The 20,338-nt window shown below is 25.0% G+C and overlaps 2 protein-coding genes across 2 annotated transcripts in view; one reads left to right on the forward strand and one right to left on the reverse strand.

Annotated features, from left to right (window-relative positions):
• The window catches only part of LOC142325332 (uncharacterized), a 36,074-nt gene extending 23,747 nt beyond the window's left edge, over positions 1–12,327 (reverse strand). The window contains exons 1-2 of the mRNA XM_075366951.1: positions 12,105–12,327; positions 1,976–2,090 (exon numbers count right to left, since the gene is read on the reverse strand). Coding sequence (XP_075223066.1) covers positions 1,976–2,072 — 97 coding nt within the window. The 5' untranslated portion in view covers positions 2,073–2,090; positions 12,105–12,327. The remainder of the gene's footprint in view (positions 1–1,975; positions 2,091–12,104) is intronic.
• Positions 1–20,338, forward strand: part of LOC142325334 (uncharacterized) — a 34,235-nt gene that overhangs the window by 7,521 nt on the left and 6,376 nt on the right. The window lies entirely within an intron of this gene.

The following is a 20,338-nucleotide window of genomic DNA, read 5'->3' on the forward strand; positions in this document are numbered from 1 at the left end:
ATAAATTGCCTATTGTTCGAGTATATTCGTCTCCATTTAAACCTGGGTTCAGATGTCAAGAGTTTACCCAACCGGAAGAAATACATCAAAAGACTTGCGGTTTTTTGTGCTAATGGGATAAAGAACATAATTTTAGCGGTTTTGTTAATGCGAGACCCTTTATGTGAATGCTGTGCGCACTGGTGTTCCAATATTTGTTACCCGTTTGTTATTCAATGTTTGTATTTATTGTCTTAATTATTTATGAACACTTTTATTTAAGTCGCTAATGACTGTTACCATTGATGCGCCTGTAAACAAACGATGGAAAAAATGAATAAAACTAAAGAACATGAAATAAAATTTATAAAAAAAATAATAAACCGACTTAAAAAAATTACCGAACAAAAAACTAAAAAAATATATATATATTTAAAAAACTACAATTAAATTTCAATATTTTGAAGTAGATATTAAATAACGTTAGTAAGTCTAATAATTATTTTTTAATTTGAAAAAAGGCTGAAAAATTATTATTTGTTTAAATATTTAAGTTTATTTCATTTTTCTAAAATAAATGAGAAAATTATTATAAAATTACCAAAATAGATAATTACCAAACATAATTTAAAACGTTTTTATTAAATCTACTTCCGTTATATTTAAAAAATATTTATCATTAATATATATATATATATATCCCTGTTTAAAAAAAAACGGGTAAAAGATAAAAATCGTGAATAACTGTGTAAAAATATTTAACCATAAACCGCGAGAAAACGTACAACTATTATCAGACTATAATGCGGTTTATAATTTACATAAATTCGTAGTTAAACTGAAGAGGTAAGTGTGCGGTTTCAATGATTCAATGATAACATAAATTATAGTTGAACTGAAACTATTGCCGGTAAATAATATAGTTAAATTTCGTAAAACATGTTAAAAAAACTACAACTAGTAGTTTTTTTTTTACTTTTAAAGTTAACAAACCTAAACCTAAAACAGTTTTATTTATCTGTTTTAAATAAAATTACTTAACAGGTTTGGAAAAATATATTCTTGTACATTATTATTGTTTTATATTATACTAAGATTCTTTATTAGAAAATTTGAAATATCTGTAAGATAATTACTATTTAAAAAATCTATGTAAGAAAAAATGTAAATATAATTAATTTCATAATACAACTGGTTATTATATATTCTAAAATATATTTCTATAAAATTCAGTAAAATGTATTTGCTTGATTAACAAATAACGTTAAATTTCGTCTTCATTTGTATTTACATAACATTTTGTATTGTTACAATCTAGATGATATGGATACATCGGTATCATACTTTGCAGTTGTAAAATAATGCAGCTTCCATAATACAGAAGTAAGTGTACAACAGATGCGCTTATAAAAAGTACAAACTTTTTAAGTTTTTATTATAGTACTGTCATTTAACAAGTATACGCCGTTTGATACTGATGTTTACGAATCCGTAGCACTAGGATTGGATTACATTAAGCGTTGATCTAATGTAAAATATCCTTAATTTCTGTTTGATAAGCTTTTATTACAGAATTTCAAGACTGAAAACTTACTTCAAACTTAAAATTCATTTACTGTTAATTTATTGCCATAAATTTACAACAAATTTTTTATTTGTTAGTTTTATTATGTAATGGTTAAGATAAAAGTCACTGATTTTCTAAGTAAAGCGTAACTGATTAGAATTTAGGTAAATTTAATTAAAATGTTGGGTTTTAGATTTGGATGATTTTCCAGCCTCTTAGTTCTAATGGATAATTTACGTATCCTAAACGATGAGAGATGGGTTAAAGGCAATCGGACGTGATGTTAGGCCATGTTACAAATATCTTGTTGGCTTGAAATTAAATCTGTTTGTCTCACTATTAACATTTCTTCATGATGTAGAAGTTTAATATTAGATGATCTACTAATTCAGAGGAATTTCTAATAATTTAATAAATTATTTTATTTACCTGTCTGAGCAGTTTTTTCAGCTTGTGCTTGAGGATCTAATTTAGTTATCGCTTGAAGACTATGAAGACGTGCCCTAAATCTGGTTATCATTCCCATTACCACAAAAGATTCAAACTGCAAACAAATAATGACAGATATATTTTATTCGTAATTAATAATTATTTAATTACGTTCTAATTAAGATCGGGTAATTCTTTAATCCTTCAGTAAATACGAATTAATAAAAATATAATTAGATTACATTTCTATTAATTTCTTTGAAAAGTAGATTTCTTGTTATGTTTTAGTAACATCTCATGTACTTTTAATAGTTATTTTTATTTACTTTTGAAATTGAAAAAAACAAGCACATTTATTTATTATTTTTTTATATTAACATTACAATAAAAACAACAACGATTTGTGTAATATTAATGAAATTAAAATATTTCAGGCCCTTAAAAGTAACATCCATGCTTAATGACAAAATTTTAGTAAAATATAATTAAAACAAATTTAGTTTGAAGAAAAAAAGAAAGGTACTCTATCGTTTTTCAAACCGTGTGCAGCTTGCGACATAGTAACAAAGGACACATTGATAAAACAACAATCCAACCACTAGTATAAAAATTAAACTATAATGATTACCATAAGTACATTGAGTAGACTGGAGGGACATGTACAAAAGGATATAATGAATAAACACAAACAGCACATAAACAAAAAATTATTCTGTTGGAACCTTTTTGGTTCATACAAAAGACTAAATATTAAATAAATAAAGACTTAACTTAAATAACTACAGTACACGTAACATGAATATTTATTGACAGATCTTCAAAAAAATACTAATAATGGAAAATTTTACTTCTATAGGTGTTTTTTTAATAAAATAGTAAAAAAAAGATAAGTATAATAATAATGTTACAGTAAGAAAAAATTAATTTGATAAACTTGTAAATTTTTTGGTAGACTACGAGAGAAAAATATTAAATTTGGTGATGTTATAGGATTTATTTTATTTTTATTTTTTTACTTTTTTAACTAATTTGTATATGAAGTATATCTTGATTTAGAATATTAAAAAAAGCTTTTTTTTTTAATCAATGGCTTTGTATATTTAAGACGGCTAAAATTGCATCAGGAATAACACAAATTATTTTCGCTGTTTATACTTAATGTGCTGGCAGACATACAAAAATTTAGATAATGGGTTAATCTACATCAGTTTTGCATGATAGTGGAAAGATACAAAGAAAAACATTTGTTTCTAACAATGAAAAAACTATTTCTTACAATGAAAAAAAATTATATATATATATATATATATTAAAATAAAATAAAAAATAATATATTATTTCCAATTTTTATTTTATAGATAATATTTATATAAATTATTATAAAAGTGATAGATAAATTTATTTATTCAATAAATAAATACGCTGCAACAGTTACTTATCTGTCCATTTTTGTACACGTGTTGAATTCGAATTTATGTTGTACTGAACGACGTAACTTGCCTTATAGTATTTCGAGCATTATCCATGAATATCATAATACAAATAAATAAATAAGACAAATAAATCCTACTATAATCAATTAAATACAAATTAATGCTGTTTTGTTACAAAAATTTAAAACAAATCTTTGTTTATATGAATGTATGTGGTAAAGATAAAATGGAAGAATATTTTAGGTTAGTTCGCATAATATTATTGTGTACATATCTATATTGTATGTAAATAAAATTATCATATTATAAAACTCTGTTTCAGTTCAGTTAAATCATTATTTATATAAAATTCTTGTTTTAAGAAAATAGAGTTCATTGGTTTCTTCCTGGGGAACTTTTTAGTAACCTAGATAAAAAATTAAAACAAAACTATTTACACAAAACGTTCTACTTTATCTGCTTTATAACTTAGAGGTTGTATTTTTAAACAACGTGCAAAAAGGATTCTTTAAGAAAATTGTGGTTCTGCTTTGAATATTGGAGAAATTAATAAGTTATTTTTATTTCCTTGTACGAAGTAAAGGAAGTATTGTGATCGCGAAAAATTTCGGTTTCCACATTTCAAAGGAAATATCCATTTTGAGCTAATCCAAAAAAAATGTGGATTTTGGTATTTTTCTTAATAATCCCTCATTGAAAGCTTTTCATCGATGTATCTGTACTTATTTTCAGTGGTTTCAGAGTTATAGTCAAATAAAATTTAAATTAATGAAATATTCGGAACTTAGGAAAAGGCACATGGCTCGAATCAGATTTCATCTCCTTTTTTTAAATTTAAATATACTGATTTATTAATAATTATTAACCTCTCATTGTAAAAAAAATTTGTATAAGTAAAAAAAAAAAGATAAAATATCAGAAGTTTCTAATGAAATACAATTTTTTGTACTTTTCATTTTAAACAATGTGTAAGTGGCGCACTAGGAAGTCTTGTGTTGTCCGCATCAGATTTATTAAATTTCAATTAACATCTGCCTGTTTTTATTAATTCTTACCTATTCTGAAATTTAATGTATATTTCATTATTAAAAGAAAATCCTTAACCGATGAAAAATCATTGATATTCATTTTTGTGATCTACATTTCCCCAACAATTCTGGCTTAGCTATGTTTGCATATTCTTGCGTAAAAGCTTATTTTGTCAGGGCATTTTATTGTGAAATAAAATATATATATTTATTTTTTTTATAAATGCTTTTCTCCATTCTCATAATAATATTTATGCTGTATGAATAAAAATATTTTTATTTTATGAAACAGTAAATTTAAGAAATAAGATTAAGTATGCCTTTATTGGCACAGAATTTGTGTTAATCTGTAAATTTTATTCACGAAAAATACTATTTGAATAAAGCTGGTAGTATACAAATTCATTGATAAACAGATAGTAAAATAATAAATAAATAAAAAATAAAATAAAAATGTAATGGATATGTAGATCGACAGGAAGTTATAACTGGTTGTTTTATAATAGAACCAGTCGGAGGTTAGATTTGAAAGAACATTTTATTTTGAATGCTGGCCAATATTTACAAACGAATGCAAACAGAAAAACAGAGTAACTATTTCTGATCTTTACTAATTTAAGATTTGTCAGTTAATAACAAAGTTGTTTTGACTGATACGAACAGATAAAAAATAAATAGACATATATACATAAAACACCACCATACACTCTCGCAACACATGCATTCTCATTCAAATACGTAGAAATATGGTCGGTCTATTTGTATACATGACAGGAAGAATTATGAAAATTGTGTAAACAAACATGTTTACTTAGTACGATTTTCTACTTTTAACTGATTTCCGACAGCGTAAATAATAAAAAAAAATTTTAAAAAAATAGTTCAAAAACCTTCATAAGCATTTTAATCATGAAAATATTGTAAAACATAAATCAAAAAATATATGTTTATCGTTGCTATTAATAGTAGAAGACGAATGGCTATTCAAATATTAATAAATCAATCCGAAATTATGAACAGCAAAAAATAATATTAAAAGAATCAGATTTTCCAACCAAAATTTTTCTAAAAAATGTATTTTATACAGACAAATTGAATCACTTGTATATATATATATTTTTTTTTTTTTTTTAATTTTGTAATATCTTCTTTTTTTTTGTCTTCAGTCATTTGACTGGTTTGATGCAGCTGTCCAAGATTCCCTATCTAGTGCTAGTCGTTTCATTTCAGTATACCCCCTACATCCTCCCTAGGATGTAGGGGGTAATAATATGTTCAACATTTTATTATACTTTAATTTTTTGATCGAACATATTGCTAAAAAAAATTTAATTTCATTTTATGATTTGCCATAATTTCAATTTTACACCTGTAATTTGAATAATTAAGCACAATACGTCTTCAATTAATTAATGTATTGAAGTTATAATCAGTATATTTTCCATTTAAATATCTATCTTTTAATATTTATCTTTCTAATTTTTATTTCTTTTTCATTTTTTCAATACTTCTTATTTTTTCCCGCTGATTAACAGCATTGTTTTACCGAAGAATAGAATATATTAATTTGTTACTTAAAAAAATCTGTCCCAGTCTTTTTACTTCCTTGTACGAAGTATTTTGATCGCAAAAATCTCGGTTTTCAGATTTTAATGGAAATATCCATTTTGACTAGTTTCGGCGTGACGTCTATATGTACATATTTCGCATAACTCAAAAACGATTAGCCGTAGAATGTTAAAATTTTGGATTTAGAACTGTTGTAACATCTAGTTATGCCCCCTCTTTTGATTGCAATCGACTGAACCCAAAGTGTCCAAAAAATCAAAAAAATTGAATTTTGGATTTTTTTCTTAACTACAGTAATAAGCCCTCATTGAGAGATTTTCAACGACATATCGTGAGTGGTACTTATTTTCATTCGTTCCAGAGTTATAGCCAAATGAAATTTTAATTAATAAAATATTTGGATCTTATAAGGGTACATCGGTTCCAATCGGACCTCATCTTCTTTTTTTTAACTTTTTTTTTAATTTAAATATATTGATTTATTAATACTTATTAACCTCTGATTGTAAAAAAAATACAGTAAATAATAATTCAATAATAACAATAAAAAAATATTGTTAAAAACTTATTGTTGTTAATAAAATTTTATATACTTTCCATTTAAAAAAAATGTGTGTATGTAAATTAATAGGCGTACAAGGAAGTCATGTGGCGTATACATAAAATTTTTTGTAGTTGTGAATGCATGTAAAGCTGTGGTCGAATTAATTTGCACGCTTAATATAATTGGTATATAAAATCACCAATTAAATTTTCATTTTTGTGGGACAATATAATATTCACTATGTAGTCGGTCTATATGAGGACGCCACAGTGTAAAGATGCCATACTTATAGAAATTAATATTATCTGCATTTCAACTGGCATAACAATTCGCTGATATTCAATAGTAATTCGCTTCAGTGAAGTCGATAATAAAAAATCATTCCATTTCTCTCTTTCCCTTGAATGAGTAATATGGGATTCTTATTCTTGAGAATGACTATTTACTTATTATGAAAGAGATTACATCTAAGACAGTCACAAAATAATTTAATATTGAATTTTTCTTAACATGACAGAAATCAAGATATGTTAACAAGCTTTTTTTTCTACTTTATTTAATAGTAATTCCATGTTTGCCTAAATTTAAAAGTAGTATGTCCGCAAAATCTTTAGCTTTAAAAAGGAATAAAGATTTTCACATTATTATAAAGCAAAGAATATGGAAAATATTCACTTAAAAATGACATATAATGTATAATTTAATGTTATTTCAAAAGATCCTAACATTTATCGCGAGGAAAAAGTGAATTAAAATAAAATCTTCACAAATAATATAAAAGATTGCAAAACCAAGTACATCTTTAAAAACATGATTTTTTTAAATTGTTGATAAATTTTATTTAAAAATGAGTTTTTTTCATTTCAAGAACTGTGCAATACTTATATAATTAAAATAACCTCATAGCATTAGTTAAACTTAGTCTTAAGACATTTTAACTTTTGAAGTATCTAAGATTTAATTGACAAAAAATATTTTTGTTTTCCTGATCTTTAATCTTTTTAAGCTCAGTAATTTTCGTATTTCTTTCATCAGTTCACTAAAATATTCTTTAATATAACTTTTTTCTTGTACATATTACAGAAGATTTTATTGGCCTTTTTTCCTTCATTTATGAACTGTGTTTATAAGAACACAGACATAAGACACAAGACATAAGAACACTGTTGTATATTTTGAATACATTAATAAAATAATAAATAAATATACAATTTATTGTATTTTATTATATATAATATTTAAATAAATATTTTTACATATTAGATAATACATCCTAATACATTGCAGAAATATTCTATGAATATGTATTTCTCAATGAAAAATATCGTAGATGATTAAATATAACATTTAAATAAAAACAATTTATTTATTTTAATTAAATTTTATAAACTTATAAAATTAAATTACTATCTCCTATTATAAGATAAAACAAGCTAATTACTGATCACATCATTATTATAATAATAACAACAAAATTTCCATAATTAACAATTATTTTAATTTTTAAAAATACTTCAGTGTATATTTTTAAAATGATCTACTTTTTATTATTAAAATATATACATTTTTTTCTACGATCATTATATTGAGTTCTAAGAACAAAGAGTTTTGAAAATGGAATGTATCCGAAACTCGTAAAGAGGTGATTTAGTTATGACGAAGCTAAGAAAGGTAGATGAATGAACTCAATATAAAAAAAACTGACCTAGTTCTATTAATAAAATAATAGCTTTGCTTAGTTTCTTAATCCGTTTTTTTAAATTAAATTAAGCAATATAGTTAATAACGGCATATTAACTATAGATGATCATCTATCTCATCGTAACATAATTTTACTAACCTAATACAATTATAAAATTTACGGTTACATTTTGTTAATTTTGATGACTTTTTTCTTCCGCTGTATTAATTTAGTTATAACTAATCATAAAATGGAGGTTCTGATTGACTTTAAAGTTAAAAAGAGCATTATACTAGATATACTGCAAAAAGAGTACCTAAATTAAAATTAAAATTCTTAAGTTGCTTATACTTTTACATTATAATTAACAATTATTATTAAAGCTGTATTGTTTCTATAAATAGTTACTTTTAATGAATTTGAGCGCCTATATTATTGCTGTATAAAAATCATTAGTATTAAAGACGAATGTGATGGGATTGATCTACCTGGAACTTGAGTAATTAAAATGTTGAACTGATTTCTATATATCTAAAAAAAAGAATTACTGCCGTCAGTTAAATCAGTAAGCTTTTTGTAATATGATCATTTTTTTCTAGTAAACAAGTTGTTTATTTCATTTTAATGTTAACATTAATTGAAAAAAAATACAAATATATGTTTATAAAAGAAACTTTTAAATTATGTGATATACGCTTTTTATGTAAATAACGAGGTTTTGTTATTGTTTTTAACCTCATGTTAAAAATCGTAACATCTGTTATTGTTTTGTTAGATGAATAAAACATTTTTTCTTTTTTCATTCTGAATCAACTCATTCAACATTTGTTCAAGCATTTCTGGTATATAAACAAATTTTGAATTTTGGATACAAGGTGATTTTCATCAATTAAGATAAAAATGTTTTTTTTAAGTTTCAAAGAATTTTGAATTTGAATAATTATTCCGTAAACTATTTACTTAAAATCGGTTATTTTAAATCATTTTTAAATATATATGTTCGTATTATTTTGTTCACAATAAAATGGTTAAGATTTTATCTAATAAAAAATAACATTTAAAACGTAAGCGTTCCTGAAATTATTAATGATTTAAACATTAACATGAAAATCATTTAAATAATTAAAACGAAAATTTCCATATATTAGTTTTACACAACAAATTTTATTAAAAAATGAGATATATTAATTCTTTTTTGAGATATGAATTTCTATTTTAAAAAACACACACCCAAAAAGAGATTCAGATGGAAAACAAAGCCTTTAAATCATACATTTATAAGAACGTATGATAAAAAAATCACGCGTGAAATGATAAAAAATCACGTGAAGTGTGTCTTACTTTTCTTTCTTCTTTCATTTACTACATGTAATTTGAAATTCTATTAAAACTGCTAGAGAAATTTATTATTGTTTTTGCTTCATTCGAATAACAATACTTCCCCCTACTAAACAGTTCCCGGATTAATCTTCTCCTCTAAAACAGCATAAAATTTTATCAGCCCTGAATTTCAGTTATAAAAATCATCAAAACTGTACTCATCTAGTAATTCCTAAGACACTTTCTCGCTAGCCAAGTGAGCAGCAACTCACAGTTAGTTATTCAAATATATATACGAGTATATTTTTATTTTTTTCAACCACTAAAAACAAACCTTAAAAGAGTGAATTAGGGAGGATGGAATCAATGAAAACAGAGTGTTAAAATCAAATTTTTAAGCCGTATGTATACTACGTACGATATAAAAATTCCCTTTCGGCACCTCGGAAGGCAGAGGTAGATTTCACCGGTACTAAGTAGGGAATAAAAAATATATCCACCTTAAAGTTAAGAAAAACTTCAAATTTATTTAATACGACAATGTTTGGATGTGAAAAAAAATTTCACATATTTAGCATACAGCAAGCCCCATCTTACAATTCCAGCAACATTTTGGTCATCCCTTGCCGTAACGGTTGGTCATATCAAAAATTGTTTCAAGCAAAAGTTTTAGGTAATTTTTATAGGACTAACGACCACTTTAAACCGATTCGATACTGTGCTTATTAAGGAAGATATGATTTTTTTTTTGTCTTCAAAACTCCATTTTTTCCACCCCCTGGGCCAATGGTTGGTGATATCAAAAGACTTTACTTAGAAGCTTTTTAGGCTATTATTTAAAAAATAGTAGGAACTTTAGACGAATTCTATATTTTAATTAATACGAAATTTATATCGATATTTTGTTTTTTTCGAAAAAGCCCCCCCCCCCCATGGTCCAATTTTTCCATTAACAAACTCGACCGAGATTTTTTCGTTATATTTTATGTATAAATTTGAAAGTGATTGGCGAAAAAATTAAGGAAGTTATCGTGTCCACAAGAAAGTGAAATATATATATATACATTTGTAAGTACATACAAATTTATAGTTTTGAACTAATGGTGGTTTTGGGGTCTGGAGGATGTAAAACGCGAAGATATGTCAAAATTTTCCGGATCGAATCATGGTACCCATCACAATAGGTAGCTTTCTTATGATATCTACCTAATTTTCAGAGTGAGCAGATTACATAGCTGACGTGGATACACGTCAGAGACGAGAATAACTCTCAAATTGTTTATGCAATTTCGTTTCTATAAAAATGTTTACAGAAATTTGTTATGAATAGAACAACATAAATAAAATTATTTTTATTTGTATTAATACGTTGGTATACAGTAAAATTCTAGAAAATATTAAAAAAGTATGTTTAAAAAATATTTGTAACTTTTTTGCACAACTGCATTCACTGTTAACAATCATAGCTTATATTTATTTAAAAGTAATTCTCCTAAACAACTCTATTATCCTATACTTGGTAAAGTATACTGTTTAATATAAAGTAATATGACCAGATAAAAATATTACATTACAAAAGTTATTAGATAAAAAACTTTTGCAAAATTTCATTGATAAATGAAAGATCACTACCCACTATCATCTTTTTTTGCCGTTGAAAAGATATAATTTAAATAGAATCAGGAATAATTGTTTTGATTACGTAGAATTAATTGTTTAAACAGTATTGATTTTACTAAAGATATTATTGTATTTTCCACATGGTATTGTCCTTTTTTATTAACTGGGTGGCATTCGTATTTTTATAATTGTAGATCAACGATAACAACCTCATTAATGACTCATAATTGACTGATTATGTACACTGGTCCACGACCCCGTTGTCGTAACTCTTAAAGAAAATAACCTTTTGATTAAGGTGAATTAACCTCTACTGAAACAGGTAAAATATGAACTACCTTTTTATCAAAACTAGTAACAAGCTTAAACGTAGGCCTACTATCAATGACAACTGAGATCAAGATAAAGGACTTTTAAATTGAAAAAAATATTTTTAAATTTATCCTTTTTCTCTGAAAATAATTTAATTAATTAAACCATTATTTAACAATAATAATTAATGTGGATATAAATATTCATCTAACTGTAAAATTTAATTTATTTAGCATATAACTGAAGCAATTCCGTTAAAAGTTTTTTGTCATATTAACAAAATCAAAAATATTTATATTAGTAAAGTAGGATCGAATCAAAAAAAAAAAAAAAAATTACATTTATTTTGGTATGTAACCATAAAAAATTTCTTAAAAATCTTTTAATCTTAACATGGTATAAACTAAAAAAAATTAAAATATTATATGGTAATTGGTATAAGATACACGCTTTAAATTTATAAATCCAGAGTTAACTAAGTTTATTATTTATTTATTTTGTAAAACGACATAAATAACTTTAAAAATGTTTTCAAAAAAAATCAAGCGTAAACTAGAATAAACAGTAATCTTAGGGAAAAAATTATTTCATCATTATAAAAATTAAGTATTAAATATTTTACCTTTCATTGATCCGATATTAATTAACTATGATTGTATTTCAGTTAATATTTTCTTTTTCAAATAAAAAAATAATTATCTAAAAGTTTATTAGATAGATAAAATATGCAGTACTCCGACAGGTTACAGAACTCAACTGAATGTTTTGAGAAGTTACTTGATGATAAACAGCACTTCTAACGTAGTTTGTTTTTAATATTCCTAAAATAACTTCGGTAAGTCGTGGAACTCTTTTACTTAGCACTTATGTACCAGTTCGATGCAAACTTCCTTTCCCGCCATTATGACGTAAATACGCCACATCACTTCCGGCCAACTCACCAGTTTTTTGAATGCCAATTTCTTCTCTTTTACCTTTCTTTTGACTACCGGTCAACACAATTATCGTCACCACCGACTTATTTACAAACTTATTTTATTTACTTATTTTGCTTTGCTTGTTGATTCATTCACATTAAGTATAATTCTGAAAAAAGTAGGTGTATCTTTTAACAAACAAAAAATTTAAACCGTTTATATCTAAGCAAAAATTAAATAAAGAAAAATATTTCTTTAGCGAAAAATTTAGTGAAAATCTATTATAAAAATTATATGACCTTTTTTTAAGAAATATTTTCACGAAAAGATAAATAAATAAACATTCTGTTATACTTTAATTTTCTAAAAGTGAACGTTAGTTTCTAAGATTTATGAAAAATTTATGCACAATGTTAATTAAAACCAAAAATACAATGTAACTATTTTCTGTTATAATGACACCATATTTTATTCAATACATCGAGTATAATTTTTTTCCAATTTACCATGGCAGTGGATTATTGTAGGCTCTATATTAGGATGATGAGAGTATAACTTTTTTTAAATTAAAATAAAAAATCAGAAAATCTATTTAGCTAATTACTGAATTCAACTAATACATTTATTAATATTTTATAGTATTCTTAACTTTTATAATAATTTTAATGCATTTATTGCTGGCAATATGTATAATAATTTATTAATTACTCATTATGAAAAATTATTTCTGTAAATCCTTATAATCAACCCTTTAATAAAAACTAATATACGAGTATAATTTATTGAAATGAACTACTTTATTCTTGATTTTGGGTTCTATTATATTATTAGTCTTAAAAACGTGTAATAAGATATTAATAAATAAATATAAATTATTGCATTTATTTAACTCAAATTCTACTATAATTTACATCAGTAATTCCCAAACCTTTCCCATCTGGTGCCCCCTTTTCTGACGAATATTTCCTCAGCTGTCCCCTTTCTAAAAATGTTATATAATTATAACATATTGCATAATTAATGTACATAATATAATTATATAATAATTTTTTTATTACTGTAATAGTTCAATCTTTTTTAAACTTTTAATTAATCGAATATTTTTAATTTATTTAATTACAATCATAATAATTTTAATTAAATGTTGGATGACATAAAAAGAGAAAATTTAACAACATGACTTTGTAAGACTTCTGGAGATAGTGTTAATTTTATACTGAAAACATTTGTCAACTACTGCAATTGTCGACATTTTGTAAATGGTCATGATCAGTCATTGTAAATTATATCAGCTATATTATAACACTAAAATACAGAATTTAATTTTAATTCTGAGTCTTACATAATAATAACTATTATAATTTATAATAGCTATATTTAGCAGAAAATTTAAAGATATTAAAGATAAAGTCCTTAATATATTTCCTTAATATATTATATATTAATTAAAGTCCTTAAATATATTCAGGTACACTGAAATTAATTTTGTGAAAAGTTTTAGGAGTACAATGATTAATATAATCCAACATTTGTAAAATAACTATGTTATTTAATAATACTTTATTTATGTCTTATTTTGAGATGTACTTATGTTTTATTCAGACAGTTTCAAAGTAAACCGTAGGATGATTCTATTTATTTGTAATCTTAAAAGAGTAATTAAATATAGTATAAACAATTTCTAATTTTATATTTTTAAAATGGCGTAAAAATGATTTGTGTACCGATAAATTCATCTTAAATGAATATTTAATTATATCAATAATTTTGTTTACAAATAAAATTATATTAGGAAATACTAATTTTGAAGGAAGAAAACCCGTTTTTGTTGCGGAAAAGGTTAACAAAAATCACATAAGTAGAATCAGATAATTAATTGCACGATTATGGAATAGTTTGACGGAATTGCTCATCGGAGAAAAATACACTGTTCGTAAGCAGCACGTGAGGATGACTTAAAGAGTATCCACTATAAGTTATGCATGCGTCATTGAACATTTTTTACGTAATGAATCATGTTTACTTGAATTACTACTGAAATTAAAACACCCTTTACATTATAACCGTAAAGTGGTGTAACATTTCTATCTCATATTGTATCCTAATTTTTATTTCTAATCATAGGAAAGTCGAAAGTTCCATAGTCATAAAATTTAATGCGATCTGCACTCCGTATTTCCCTGATTGTTCCAGGAATAAGCTACCTAAAAATTGAAGGGTACGGTGTAAAAATAAAATATCAATGGCTGAAACATCCTTAAATCAAATATTTCCTCCAGATCACCGAAGTTAAACAACGCTAAATTCGGTTTCTCTTTATTATTTTAACATTTGAACATGTAACATTTATAGTTCTCAAAAGGCAACCATTATGTGTACAAGATTTCCCTAGATGTACAAAATATTAAAAGGGAATTGATATTATACAGGAAGGAGAAGAAACTGTAAGATTTGGAAACTTCCGATTTAAGTATTGAATATGAAATTATAATTTGATCAGTTTTACGAGAAAAAAAGTTGATTAACGATAACACATAAAAAGTCAGGCATATATAATTCCTTGATATAATAAAAATTGAAAAACAACTTTTTCTGGAGTACATCTAGAATCTCAGTAGAAGCTATTCTTCTGTTGTGTGAATTGGAACGATTCAACTTTCCTTAAAAATAAACACTTTCTAACAGAAAAAAATGCGGGGAACCTTTGCCTAGGTATACATTTTCTATTCCCTTTAAGGTAATTCTAGTCATAATAAGCTGATGCAAGTAAAAAAGAAAAAGAACTTTAATCATTAATCTTTATTTAATTATGAATCTTTTTTCTTAATTATATTACTTTTTAATGCCCACTCAAGAAAAAAAATTCTAAAGGGCACTGATGCAATTTCTAGTTGCTACAGTTACATAAAAAAATAATACTATGAATTACTTGTTGCTTGTAGAAAAATATCACATGATTTCTCTGTTAATACAATATACATTTCGTGCCAAAATAATACACTGGTCTGTATTACTTTGGCAAAAGTACAATATTACGAAATTGTAGGAGCAGTAACATAAATCTTTCTATGTACACAATAAATTCACGTGTCTTAACTAAAATGTCCTTATAGAACTTTTAACATAACACATTATTTTTGCAATTGTTTTCTGTATCTAACTGTTTAAGAAATATTTAAAATTTCAAAATTATAATATTTTTATTTAGATTTTGTTTTCAGTATTATTACATTCTAGTAACTTTTACTTCATACTTCGTAGGAAATACAAGTAATTTAAATAATTTGGAATAAACTTGAAAATTATGCAGGTTTAATATTTGTGATACCCTCAAAAAGTTAAAATATTTATTTTTTATGGTCATTAAAACTAAACTAAATTTTTTTTTATAGAAATCCTTATAGTTTCGAAGTTTTTTTTAAATTTACTAAAGTTGTTTTAATGGGATAATTTATAAATAATTATTTTATTGTCTAAAGAAAACGTAATTAATTGTGTACTAGTGTTTTCTTGTTGAAAAAAATATGTCAATAAAAAATTATAAGGTTTTTGACTACTTTTTATTTCTTTAATATAACTAATTAAAATTGGTAATTTATGGAACCCTCTATAACATTAAAAGCGAAGCATCATTTTCTAGTCACAATATAAATTTCTTTGCAATTTCTGCTCCCAGGTAATTAAACTTTTGTGATGGATCAATCTTCAAAAAATATAATAGGAGTGAACTAACTGAGGGATACAAAATAATTAAGTCACTTTATTACTGGCCAAAAGGCAGAACAGTACAATTTTATTTGTTTAAATTATTATTCAATTAAAAAAAATTTTATTCATGAATTCTAAGGTTTGAAAGATGTTTGACCACTCAATATCTCCATATTTCTCATTTTTTTGAGTTGGATATTAATAAAATTTATTTTATATACTGCCCTTTCTTTCAGTTTTTCTTGAATTTAATACGGTGGATTGTATCAATCGCTACCTTATAAACCTTTTAATAAGTGGTGATGCAGCACCTTTTTATTAAGGCTCTTATTCTGGAGATGGTACAAAAGCCAACATAACTAATGGCTAAGGTAATATCGAATGAATTTCACTGGTAAAATTGAATGAATCTTTAATAATAGATTAAATCCAATAATCTTTTAAAATCTAATCTACTCAGAAATCTAAAAACCTACATAATATAATCTAGAAACGGTATCTATAGATTTAAAAAAGGATGCAACTACAAATCTGTAATTTATAGAAGCATAAATATATATATATGTAAATCGGAATATACAATTTAACATTGGGAAAACGACTTAGAAGAGTTTTCCAAAAGTTTCCGTTGAAATCATGTTGAGGTTAGAAAGCTCGTGAACACGAGCAAGCTTAAAGGATTTAAATTAAGATTCATTATTCGTTATTTTCTGAACGAAAATGTTTAGTTCTAAAGTTGTTTTACCCGATTGACTTAAGAGGAGATAGAAACGGAATCCTCAACAATATTAAACCTATTCAATCGACTGGAGGAAAGATCCAGTAAAAAAGGTTTTTTCTCCACTTTAGGAGTTACTATTGGCGTAGTTTCCTCATCAAAACGCTTAACAATCTCTCTCGTACTTTTATCGGCGTCTGTATGTTCGTGTATCAAACGCTAGTAACAATTCTTCATTCGAATATACTTGCTTGTGTGTATCATTTTAACTCAACACTGACAGATCAAAATTTTACTGAACACGTCCCTTTCCATTATCATGGAGCCACTCTGTAGAAATGAAAGCTTGGCTTGATTATTATTTGTTTTTATTTTAATGAATAATTTATTATAGTTTAAAACAACAATCAAAGCTCGAATTTGTGCTTGCTCTAATATAAGAGTATAAACGGGAAACTTACATTTGATGTTAAAACAAATATAAATTTTTCATAACAAAAAAAGTTCTTTTAATTTTTCAGTACATAAAATGCTAATTAAAGTTAAGGCATATTACAGGCATCTATTAGTCTTAAAAGTTCATTTAGAATTTATTAATGCTAATGTTAAATAATAAATAGTCTTAGCAATGTTAGATGAATAAATATACTAGGCGAGTAGATAGGTTATAATTTATTTTTAAGTATCTAAGAAGATTTTACAAGGTATGATTACAAAAGTATCCAAATAAAAATTAAAAATCCAAATTAAATAATCCAGATTACTAAATAATTACATATCCAAATAACAAAAAAAAAATTCGAAAGCTCATACAAAGAATAGTTTTTCTTATTAGTAAATAATAATAAAAACAGCTTCATAAAATCAAACATTTTTTATGTTATCCGGTATTCAAAATTATTTTGCTAGAAAACATATTGTACTATTTAATAATTTTGCTAAAACAGCATTCAATTATTAGGTCTAATGATGCAGAAAAATGAACATAGTTTTATATGCGATACTTCGGTTCTGGAAGCCTACAGATTGCAAATAACTGTTGCTGAGGTGTATTTATCTTAATAAACAGACTTTTATTTATCTTTCGTTTGACACCTTATTAAGTGTCAAACAAAAAATGTATGTACGATTAAAAAATATAAATTTTTTCAATAATTAATTTATACGAAGTCAGTTGAATGTGTATGAGAAACTTTTATCGAGACGTTAATAGAATTAGGGTCGAAATATTGTTTTTAATGAACCTTAAAATCATTATTATTTCCAGTTCCTACGGATTAAAAACGTATGAGATAATTACGTCGCAGGAAATAAAAATTTAGACGTATGTTAAATATAGGTTATCCGTTAAAATATAAATATACGTGTCTCAATCTGTTTCTTTGTGTGTGAGCCTATACACTTTTGAATGTCATCGCCCTCATGCGTTGATCCCTGACTAGAAATAGGTCTGTCTGTGGTCAGAACTGTGCTGTTTTTGTTTGGCTTAGTCTGCTTTTATACAAAACACTGTCATTCGACCTGAATTCAGAGAACTTGTTAGGATTACATCTATTGCCTAACATTACTTAAACATTAATAATATTAAATTACTGTTTTAAAAATTTTATTACAGCATTTATACTTCTTAGGCGTTCACTGCTGCTGTTCTCATAAAGATTTACATATTTCTTTAGTTTATAAAATGGTCATCTTTTAAATTATAACATTAAAGAGAAATGAATGTTGAACGTTACCTATTTTTATACGCTAATAAAATATATTTTGCAACTTATTTTTTCTAATAATAAACCCTGACTAAGTTATTTTTGTGTCTTCATGTACCATACAATTCTTTTTTAGGTTCTGGTTTTTATTCTAAAATCCAACTATTTAGGAGCTAAAACCAACCAAACATTTCCAAAATTCATTACTTATGTATAACTGGAGAAGGAATTATTCTGTTTATTATGTTACTTTAAATCAGGATAAGTATAAAATTTAGCATCGTCATTTACTGGTGGAATGGGGAAACATTTAAAAGATTTTAATCAAATTCTATTTTACTGAATTTAATAGAAATAATTTTAAATAGCTGTATTATTAGTGCCTTCCTCCCTTAGCGAATTAAGACATTGTTATGAACAATACATTTTTTCACAAAACAAATAGTGCTTTAATTTGTTGTTTTATACAATTTTTCTTATGATTCAAACTTGTAAAATGACTTAATATATAAGAAACTGGATTTTCTTTCTCTGAAAATAATAAATGATGTTTATTATACAATTGATTCTTGTGATTTTAAGTGAAGGGCAAAATATTACCTGATTTTAGATGGAACCATTTATTTACCAAGGAAGGTATTTTTTTATTATTTTTTACAGTAGCTGTGGTGTAAACAGCAGCAGCTTGTAACTCAATTCTGGTTACATACACCTATTTACAGTTGTTACAATAACTAATATGGTTTTTTAATTATTTTTAGGAAAATTAGGATTTTAAATGAAGATCCACAATATGCAGTCTAACCCAATAATAACTGGATGATGGCTAAGGATGATAAAACAAAAAAGTAACAAAACCAAAATCACATTAAACGATATAAAACGAACGAATGAAAAATATAATTTACAAAAATTAAAAAAAACAAAAGTGAATAAATCACATTGGACTTAGTACTAATATCATTTTTACTATGACGTGTGAACAAACTTTAACTAAAAGATAGCATTATAGTACATAAATAGTACTATATTCTTAAAGAAACTCTATGTTACATAAACCAGCATGACATATCATATGAATAATATGGTTCTATACTGCCAGTGTATTTGAACATTTGTGTTAACCTGAAATCAGCTGTTCTTTAGGCTCAGAATACAACATGTTTAACACATACAGTAAAAATAATAATTGCTGTAATTATTTACAGTGTAATCTGTTGAACAGAATATTAATAATGAAGAAAGGAAAATATTATAGTAATACAGTAGAATTATGGGTGTGTATTCACCCAGTATAAGTTTAAACCAAAATTAAAGATTTTTATTAATTTTTTTTTATAAAATCTTCATCTTTCTTAAAGATTTATAAGATTTGCAAACATTTCAATTAAATAAAATGATGTCACAAAAGGTAAATAAATTATTTTTTTTATAAAATTAACTTTTTTTTAAAATTACATTTATATTTCTTTTTTAATTATTCAATTTTAAACAGTTCAATATTTTTTCTATAATAATTTAGTTTTAGGGACATAATTCAACATTTTTAATATATCTTTTAATGTTTTTACTCATATTTAAATGCTCTGGTATTAAATAAATATTAATGAGTGTATATTAGGTGTTATTACAAAATAATTTTGTAGATGACCTGACACGTCATTCAAAAAATGATTCCATGTCAGGCTTATTAGGGAAAGTGAAGAGCGAAATAGTGTATTGTTGGTTTTGTTTAGCAGAATATGTACAAGCTTGGCATATTATACGAGTACATCAGCATGGCAAGCATTTCAGTATGCAAAAGGTA

This window comes from Lycorma delicatula, chromosome 5 (assembly GCF_047948215.1).
Source record: "Lycorma delicatula isolate Av1 chromosome 5, ASM4794821v1, whole genome shotgun sequence".
Lineage (NCBI taxonomy): Eukaryota > Metazoa > Arthropoda > Insecta > Hemiptera > Fulgoridae > Lycorma > Lycorma delicatula.